Genomic DNA, 9,233 nt, shown 5'->3' on the forward strand with positions numbered 1-9,233 from the left:
GGCCTGGGCCCGCCTGGACCATAAGTTTGACCTCATGTATGCAAAGCGAGCCTTTGTGCACTGGTACGTGGGGGAAGGCATGGAGGAAGGGGAGTTCTCCGAGGCCCGGGAGGACCTGGCAGCTCTGGAGAAAGATTATGAAGAGGTGGGTGTGGATTCCGTGGAAGCAGAGGCTGAAGAAGGGGAAGAATACTGAATGGGAACGTGGCTGGCAGGCATTCCTCTCTCCCTCTCTTTCTTGGCACCGTGCAGCACAGCTGGTTTCCAGTTGTTTACAATAAAGTTTCTGTATGAAACTTTGGTGTATTGTTATGCTCATTTGGGACACACTCATGTGACTGCATGGATATGTAGGACCTGAAAGCTTGCTGGGCAGTACAGAAGGCTGTCCTGGGCTGCAATGTAGGAGTGGGGTATAGCACTACCTACATCCGTAGGAAGCCAGTGCTTATGCAACATGACCTACATGACCTGGGGGAAACAGTATTTCCAAATCAAGGTTTCAAAGCACTGTGTTTTCCTAGATTCTAGTTAGGTTTTCAGCTGAATTTGCCATTTTTCAGGTTTCTCCGTTGATGGCACATGGTGACTCATGTGGAAGAGTTTAGAAGTGGAGTTTGAACATCTGACCATGGAAGGGGTCTATCCACTAAGTCCCTAATGCTGTGGATCAAATGCGTAGGGTGAGGACCTTTGGGCAGTGGGGTGAGGAATGGGGGAGGTAGTTTTATTGAATTCTCCATGGCATGCACAGGCACAGGGTGAGCTCCAGGTTACAACATAATTCATCTTTGACTTTACTGTCCATGTAACCTGCAAGACAGCATTCCCACTCTACCCCAGACCCTCGCAGCTGAGTACCCTGGGAACAGTCTCAGCAAAAGCAGTGTACCTTTCTCTTTAGCAAAACATGTTGACGTGTATTTATAAAATTCTAGTAATATAGTTGACCTTCAAGAAGAGTTTGGACTGTGCAGTACACATATATGTGGATTTATATAGTATGGTGCTATAAATGCATTTCTCATATGATTTTTTTCTCTAGTTTCCTTTTACAGTAAGAATACAGTATGTTATACATACATAAAATACGTGTTAATCGACTATGTTTTCAGTAAGGGTTCCTATTAACAGTAGGCTATTAGTAGTTCGGTTTTGGGGAGTCAGAAGTTATACTTGGATTCTCAACTATGCAGGGGTTGGTGTCCCTGACCCCCATGTTTTTCAAGGGCCAACTATACAGACATTTTTCTTTCTGACAGGACAGTAGGGTGAAACCACTGGTTTAGGTTGCTTGGTTATTAGCAGCTATGGCACATCTAGGCCCACCATGCAAAACTGATTCTTGATCTCTGAGCCTTGATGTATTCACAAGGCGATAAAAAAACAGTTTAGACGGACCTTCAGTTTTTCACAAAGGTTTATTACCAACTGGAGGAAACCACACGTGGCCTCTGCTAGGAGGCTGGTGGAGCCCACAGCTGGGTGGCGGGAGAAGTCTGCCCATCTCAGGTGCTGCTCCGAGTGGGGCTCTTCCCCGGCGTGCCCCCCTTCGGCAGCCTGGTAGCACTGGGTTGTCGCGGCATCCTTTGGCTGGATCCTTCCCGGCTACCACGCTCTGCCAGTGCCGGGCCTCCACCCAGAGCCGTGCTGCCTTTGTTTCTCCCTGAGCAGACACAGAACACAATCTTTAGGAACCAGGGCAAACTCCACAGTCAGCACACTTCCTACATTTGTGTTCCTTGTGCATTACATCTAGTACATGTCTATCCGACCTTTCAGCCAGGGACCCTCTCTCAGCCCTGAGGCTGAGGACCGCCTGGAGAAGGCACATCCAAGAGAAGTCCTCGGCAGTGTGCGGGAGGCCCTCGAGGAGTGGTCCTAGGACAGAAGCAGCGTGAAGGGAAAGGTGAGCTCAGCTGGTTGACTCCTGGGCTGGAAAATGTAAGGTTTGCCCAACCACCAGCACCACAGGGGGGCTCACCAGCAGGGCTGCCGCCTCACAGCCTCCCTCGGTGCTGCCCGCTCCAGATCACCCACAGCTGAACTGCTAGGAGCAATGATGTAGGAAGCACGTCCATCAGGAATGGAAGTCAGGCTTTTGAATTTGGACCTCGGAAGCTCTCTCAGGTATTTCCCCAACTACCTCAGTATTTGTAATATTTGGTGGTCAGGTCAAGTTCAGTTCCAGGATCCTGTGACAGGGTTCCTGCCTAGGCTTGATTACTCAGAGGAAGTTTGCCCTGACCACATGTAGTCACATTCAGATGGAGACCACTGGTGCAGATATCTCTGGACTTGTAATTAACTTACCTTCCTCTCCTTCTGAGCAGACAGGAAGATCTGCAGTCATACTTGGGCCAGAGCTCTATTCTAAAGGAATGGCTTCCCTGGCTTCTGGATGTTGACAGCATTCACAAGACAGAAGACAGGAGGAGGAACAAAATGTGCCCAGGAAGTAGGCTCACCCCCCTGGGTCATAGTCCCTCCCAGTGGGCCTCCCTCCGCCAGGGTTCCTTTCTGCTCCAGCCAGGCAGGGTCCACCCTGCAGACTCTGACCAGGGGATGCATCCCATGTTTGACCCTCAATCTTAATGTCACTTCTTAGTCAAATAAACAGCCTGCAATGGGGACATGTGGGTTTGGGGGGAAAAGAAACTATGAATTTCTTGGGGGCATGTTGAGTCACTCCTGTTTCACCATTTGTCATCTAGGACAAGGGGAAGCACCTGCATTGGTGACACTGCAGACTCTGGCTCCTTTAGGACATCAGACTCCCTCTCCATCCTCTCTGATACAACTACTTTCTCCCCCAACTCCTGCAGAGACAGGGCAGCCCTTCCTAAGAGCATTTCTGAAAAGCTCCTCCCCAGAGAACAGGAGGGGTCTTTGGTGCCTAGTGGGGTGAAAGGGTTACCATGGTGCCACTGCTTGGAATTCCACAGCTCAGATTTTCCCCTGCCCTGCCTCCCTGGGCTTCACACTCAAGTGCTTGCACAGGCTTGATTTGATGGAGACGTAATAACACGTTACCCAGAGCCAAGGGCATGTGGTGGGGTGAAGCGGGTCAACTAGGCATGCCAGTGATTCATGGAAAAAACAAAGCAGAGAACTGTCACCACACATTTCCCTTTTCCTGTTATAAATGCTGATATCCTGGTCCCCACTGATCCTGTGTCCTATGAGCATGAGCCCCGCCACCCTACAGCTCCCAACATGCTGGTGGGCTCTGAGGCCCTGTTATTCTCAAGGCCTCGCCAGCCTGGCATAACTCATCTGTAGCACCTGGCCTAACCCTGCGTGCTTAGGCATCCCACAGACTAGGCCAGGGACACCTCCTGAAGGACCTGAAAGTATGGCTCAAGCATGGCTCACCCCCAGCAAATGGCAGGTTAGGTCTCAGATGTAGGCCTGGGTCTGAATGCAGCTTTTCTTCACCCTGCCATACATCCGAATTTCCTCTTCCCCTCAGTATAATGACCAGGTCCCTTCTGGAAACTCCAGGATGAGAGGAAAGGAGAAAACAGCAAATAAGGTTCATTTTTAACCTTGGCGAGGCCGGCAAACCCTGGACATAAGACACCAGTGTAACTGAGCCATTAAAAGGCATTAAGAAAACCATGTAACAATGAAAGTAGACTGTTTGTCCAGTTCTGTGCAATTCTTGGAAACTTCAGGAGTCACATGCTCTCCCAGTTAGGGGAGAGACCCACTCAGGCCTCATACAGAGCTGGGGAGGCATTCTGGTCTGGGGAGACTGGTGTGCAGGGCCTGTCAGTGGGCAAACCTCCTCTGTTATGCCTGGCTCAGCCATACCCTTCTGGATACCGCAGGGGACTTTCTGGAGCTGGGGGCAGGACTGAGCCAAAGGTGACTACAGGCTAGGGTGGGTGGCAGTGACATGCCCCCAGGCCTGATGCCCAAGGAGCCCTAGTAGGTGTCAAAGACAATGAGCATTGAAGGTTAAAAACAGCCTGGCTTGGCTCCTGGTGTTTAAAAGTTGGTGCTCCTCCTACCCCTTCCCTGACCAAATCTCCAACCTCAGATAAAGCAAAATCCCAAGGGCAACCCTAAACACACCCCCTGCAGGTGGGGAGCTGGTCTGCCCCAGTGGGACCCACTGAGCCATTTAACTCTGGTGTGGCCCATGTGATCCCAACTCCCCAACCCCTGCAAGCTCTGTTAGCAGAGGTGGGGGGGATCAAGGTTGACAAAGAGCCCAGAATGCAAGTTGCTGCTCCATCCCGCCCGTGTTCCCCAGGAATGGCCTTTCTCCTTCATGGTGGGAGCCCTCCCTTGTGCTCAAATGGGCCAGTGGGACCCCTGAGGTCAAATATTAGTGACTGGCCATGAGTGGACACTGGATGGGTGTGTGAGGAAGGAAAAGAACAGGGGCGTGAGGCAGCATCGCAAGTGCCCTGATATCCTCAAGGCTGGCTGGCAAGGTCTGGTGGCCAGTGTGAGTGTGCAGCCAGGACCACCCATCACTGCTACTAGAGTGCCCACCAGAAGGTCTACACCCACCAGCCAGTCCTGCTGCCCTCTCTGGCCGAGTACACAGGAGGCGCTTAATAAGTGCTTCCAGAACACGTACAGAAATAATGACAAAGACTGATGTGCACCATGGACATGCACACATACACTTTTAACCCTTAGCTTGGCCTGTGCTTCTTGAGAGACGTGACCCTCTCCTGCACACGTGTGGTACATACACCCCTGACTCGGTTTTTCCGGCAAAGTGCAATTGTCCTGGAGCAGCGCTGTCCAACAGAAATATGTGAGCCACATGTAGCTTATTTTCCAGTAGCCACATTAAAAGGTAGAAAGGCAGGGAGTGCCTGGGTGGCTCAGTCAGGGAGGTGTCCGACTTTGGCTCAGGTTATGATCTAATGGTTCATGAGTTTGAGCCCTGTGTCAGGGTCTGTGCTGACAGCTCAGAGCCTGGAGCCTGCTTCAGATTCTATGTGTCCCTCCCTCTCTGCCTCTCCCCCACTTGAGCTCTCTCTCTGTCAAAAATAAATAACAATTTTAAAAAAAGTAAAAAGAAACAGGAAATTAATGTAAATAGTGTATTTAATTAACCTAAAATGTGCAATATTACAATTCCAACAAGTAATCGATATAATAATTATTTGTGAGGTGTTCTTTTTGCGCCAGTTTCTGGCCTCTGGGTGTCTGGTGTATACTTCAACTTGCAGTGAGTCTCAGCCACAAGCTCTGGGGCCCATGGCTCCCGTACTGTGTAAGGCTCACAGCTTTGCACACCACACTTCATCTCACACATTCCAGAGGAACATCTTTTTAAAGCATACAGTTTCCCTAAACCTCGGCAGAGAACACTCAACTGAATTTTATTTTTCCTTGGTGACCACACCCTTACCATGACAAGCATTTGCTCTCTCTGTGCTCTTGGGGGCTTCTGCCTAGTAAAGCCAGGAATGAATGAGCTTGTCAGTGACAGTCCTCACTGGCCATCTGGATGCTGTGTCTGCTGCAGCTTACCAGATCAAACTCCTGGGGGGGCCTCCAGCCCCTGGTCTGTAGCCGCTCCCACCCCAATTCCATGGGAAACCTAAGGCTAGTGAGCCCTAATGGCCCCAAACCCCTATCATGATCCTAGGCTACAACAGTCCCCCAATTGTTCACTCTGACAACTCTCATTTTTTTCAACCTCAGACCCTGCCCAAGGTCTGTGTGGACAGATTCTGCAATATGTGGCCTCAGAGCTCTTGGTCTCTGATGGCCTCTGCCTCTTGGCCACAGCACACTCCCGGCAAGGCCCCTCATGTGCACCTCCCCTCCAATACCTCCCCACCAACCCCCTCTCTAGGCTGCCCTCTACCCTTATTGGGCATCTCTCCAGGGCCTCTATGTTCCCATATCCTGGCCACTGGCTGCCCAACCCAGCAGACCCGAAGCCTACTCACTTGAGAAAATCCTGTGCGCCCCAGCACTCCATGCCACTCCTGTCCCCGTGCTTGGGGCTTCTTCCCCACCTCCCTCAGAGCCCCTCTAGGCCAATGCTCCAAGCACCAAAGCAAACCCACCCTACCTCTGGACTCTCCACCCTCCCCTTTCCCACCTCCCCTCTCCATGCTCAGGCCTGCTCCCACCAATGACCTGGAACCACATCTCAGGCTGAACCCCTCCCCACTACCCCTACCTCAAAGGGCTGCAGGGCAATAGGACTCAGCCTGCTTAACCCTTGCTGCTCCAGCAAGGCCAGCTACACTGTCTTCCTCCCGTCTCTGTCACCATTGGTTTATCTAGCCATCCCCCAAACTGGAAGGAGGACCTGTCCATCTCACAGCCCCTATGAGCCCTCAGCACTAACAGCCAGCCTGGCACCCAGTCACTGGGTGAGCGAGTGGCAACACGCCCTTGAAAGAGGAGGGCTCCATTCCCAGTTCCTCCCTCCCTCTGCCCGTTGATTCCTCAACTCAGCCTTGTAGTCTACCTGCCTCTACCCTGACCTGCCCCTTGGCCCTTCCCCATGCCTTCTGAGCTCCAGGTGGCACCTAGAACAGCGAGGTAAGTGATATGGGAAGGGGCATGGAGAGCCCAGCCAGGGCATCTGTGGGATCTCAGGGCCCCACACGCCCCTGGCTCTAGGCCTCCAGCCTCATCCACTGGGCAATGCCTGCAAGGTACCCTCAGCTCAGGAAACAGTCAGGAGAGGACAATCCCAGCTTACCCTCTAGGCTACCTGTCCCGGTAGATGATGGCATCTAAGGAGCCAAGGTGTTTCTCACACCTAAGGCTTCACTCTCTACAGCAAAGTAAAGGCTCTCCTGCCCCTCAGCTTGTTGCCCTCTTCTGGGGGTGAGGGCACCTCTAACAGAGCACAAGTCTCACCTAGCAGAGTTGGCCTCTGGGGGGAAGGAGGCATTGGTCCCACTCTAGAAGTACTGCGAGAGGTCTCTAATAAACCAGGCCCTGAAATCGTGTCCTTGGTCCCTAAGCTGTGTGACTTGGTCCCATAGGGTTCTGTCCTGACAGTTCATCTCAAAGTTGCTCTGACTTTCCACAGAAACAAGAAAGAGCACCAACCCCCAGATATAAACCAATAAACGCAACCTGCAAAAGGAGAGAACAGGCAGCAAGAGAACCGGAGGGAACCGGGGGGCCCTGAAGAGAGAGGCGAGTGCGTGGCAGCTGGGCCGTGGAGCAGAACCGGAGAGGCCGCAGGCCGCGGGGCCGAGGAAAAGGAGGGCCTTGCAGGGGGACTACGGCTCTTGGCAGAGAGAAAGGAGGCCTCTGGAGGTCAGAGAGAGACACAAACAGAGCAGACAGAGCGTGGATCAGTCAGGAAGCCTGCGCTCCAGTGCCCAGGGCCTCTCAGGAAAAGGGGCGTGGGTACCCAGGGCCCCGGCACTCCCACCCACAGGGGCCCAGTCTGCCCCTCAACCCGAACATCGGCCCCTTCTCAGGATATCATGAGTGCCTGAATGCTTCTGGCCAAGCATTCAGGGTATTTCTGAAATTGGGAGCAGATGCGACACATCAGGGAGAATTCAGCTGGAGCTCCACCGTGACACCCTTGTCACCAGCATCTGTTTATCCCCCAGTCATGACTCTCAAGAGTGAGGAGGCCCCTCAAACGTGAGCCCGGTGCCGTGTGCACTCAGGCCTCTGCACCCTGCATGTCTAGGGCAGCCAGGGGCTGCCATGCTGACCCTTGTCCTGCAATCCGAGGAAGAAAGCTCAGCTGGCTAGACTCCTGGGCAGCCCAGATGGGGTATAGGCGAAGGAGTGGCAGTAAGGTCTCTGCCTGCCCCGCTCCCTGAACACTTTCCTGGAGGCTGTACACACCATGAAAACAGGACCAAAGCCACCTTATTCCCGTGTTGGTGGAATTAAAGCATTTCTACCCAAGGAGGTAGGCAGAATCCCATAGGAGGCCTAGCCTGCTTGGGCCAGCCTCGATACCCACTTGGCGACCGCCTGATCTGGACTTGCACGCGTAGCAAAGGGTAGCAAAGAAACGGAAGCTGGGTACTGGAAACCAAAAGGTGAGCCTGTGGCTGGTCCCTGTGGGTTCTGGGAGAAGACTTCCACGGTAAGGCCCGGCCACTCCGGACCAAGCCCACCTTGTGTCTGGCGCCGCCCACTTGCCTCCCCTGCCACCCGCCTCCTAAGTCACAGGCGCAGTGAGCACAGGGCCCAGCTCTGACCTCGGGTCTCAGGCACGCTCGATGTGGGCAGAGACACGGCCACAGGGTCCTGGGGCTCACTCGCCAGCCTCTGCCCAGCACACATGGATTTGAGCATCTGGTAGACAGCGAGGGGCGCAACGTTCAGCTTCAGCAGGTCCACCAGGATCCTAGAGAGAACACACGCGGTGGGCAGTGAGCCATCCTCATCCACGCTCAGGAAGGCCACTTCCCTCAAGACCCCAACTCTACTCTGGGCGCTCAAAGGTGTCCGAAAAGAACGGGGCGGGGGGGGGGGCTCCTCCAGATCAGAGGCCCAGGCAGGGGAGCAGGAGAGCAGGGGTGTCTGGGGGTAGGACTAGCGCACACTCCCACCCGCGCGCGCTCACTTGAACACGTCGGGGTCTATGGCGCCGCCAGCCGCCTGCGCCAGCTCGTAAAGCTCCATCTCCTCGGCGCTCAGTACCTTCTTCCGCCGCAGCGCGAGCTTCTGCAGGGCGGCCTCCAGCCCCGGGGGCGCTCCGGGCCCGGGCCCCGCGCCCGGGGCCGCCATGTACCAGGCCTGAGGCAAGATGAACGCCCCGCCCTGCCGCGCTCCCTCCTCTGACCCCGCCTCCGCCGGGCCTCTCTGGCAGCTCCCACAGCGCCTTCTACTGGCTCCGCCGTTGGTTCCTCTCACCGAAGCGCCACCGCCTGGACTGCCCGGCAGCCCTCCCGCAGAGGGCAGAGACCGGTTTGTCTCCTCTCCGCCCTTCGATCCGCAGAAATTGACCTGCGGGATGATGAGGGATAAAAGCAGAAAAATGTTCATCTTTAGCCCAGAAAGCTGACTTATAGCCTGCACAGTTTTGATAAGGATCAAATAGTATTGGCTGCTACATTTTTAAAGGGTCTCATGACTGCCTGTATGTATCATCGATAGTTAATACCGAACTGAATGATAAGGACCAGAGAACTCTTGTGAAAGTAGTTTTAGGAGTAGAAATTCCAAGACATTTATGATCTAATACTCCCTGCATGTCCTCTTGCCCTTCAGCACTAAGCATATAATCACTAGCTTCATACCGCAAAAAATGCAGC

At 53.8% G+C, this 9,233-nt stretch overlaps 2 protein-coding genes and 1 long non-coding RNA gene across 5 annotated transcripts in view; 2 read left to right on the forward strand and 1 right to left on the reverse strand.

The window, feature by feature from the left end:
• LOC115277962 (tubulin alpha-3 chain) overlaps positions 1-296 on the forward strand; it is an 8,271-nt gene extending 7,975 nt beyond the window's left edge. Inside the window, exon 6 of the mRNA XM_029922381.1 lies at positions 64-296. Within this exon, the coding sequence (XP_029778241.1) occupies positions 64-196 (133 nt within the window). The 3' untranslated portion in view covers positions 197-296. The remainder of the gene's footprint in view (positions 1-63) is intronic.
• A 1,106-nt stretch (positions 297-1,402) lies between these two features.
• On the reverse strand, positions 1,403-8,773 carry MZT2B (mitotic spindle organizing protein 2B). Of its 3 annotated transcripts, XM_029922605.1 has the most exons (5): positions 8,543-8,773; positions 8,175-8,323; positions 7,078-7,257; positions 1,776-1,881; positions 1,524-1,666 (listed from the first exon to the last, which is right to left on the reverse strand). In XM_029922605.1, the coding sequence occupies exons 1-5, from the start codon at positions 8,704-8,706 to the stop codon at positions 1,609-1,611; spliced, it is 657 nt and encodes a 218-aa protein (XP_029778465.1). In that variant the 5' UTR covers positions 8,707-8,773; the 3' UTR covers positions 1,524-1,608. The 3 variants fall into 3 exon arrangements, with proteins under 3 accessions (XP_029778466.1, XP_029778467.1, XP_029778465.1); XM_029922606.1 differs by lacking the exon at positions 1,776-1,881 and having other exon boundaries at positions 1,403-1,666; positions 8,543-8,764; XM_029922607.1 differs by lacking the exons at positions 1,776-1,881; positions 7,078-7,257 and having other exon boundaries at positions 1,403-1,666; positions 8,543-8,758.
• Positions 1,788-3,603, forward strand: LOC115278165. Its single transcript, XR_003902731.1, has 4 exons — positions 1,788-1,909; positions 2,032-2,130; positions 2,334-2,458; positions 3,473-3,603. It is a non-coding gene; the product is annotated as an uncharacterized LOC115278165 (long non-coding RNA).
• Positions 8,774-9,233: the final 460 nt, after the last annotated feature.

The sequence above is a fragment of the Suricata suricatta genome, chromosome 14, assembly GCF_006229205.1.
Source record: "Suricata suricatta isolate VVHF042 chromosome 14, meerkat_22Aug2017_6uvM2_HiC, whole genome shotgun sequence".
NCBI classification, from domain to species: domain Eukaryota; kingdom Metazoa; phylum Chordata; class Mammalia; order Carnivora; family Herpestidae; genus Suricata; species Suricata suricatta.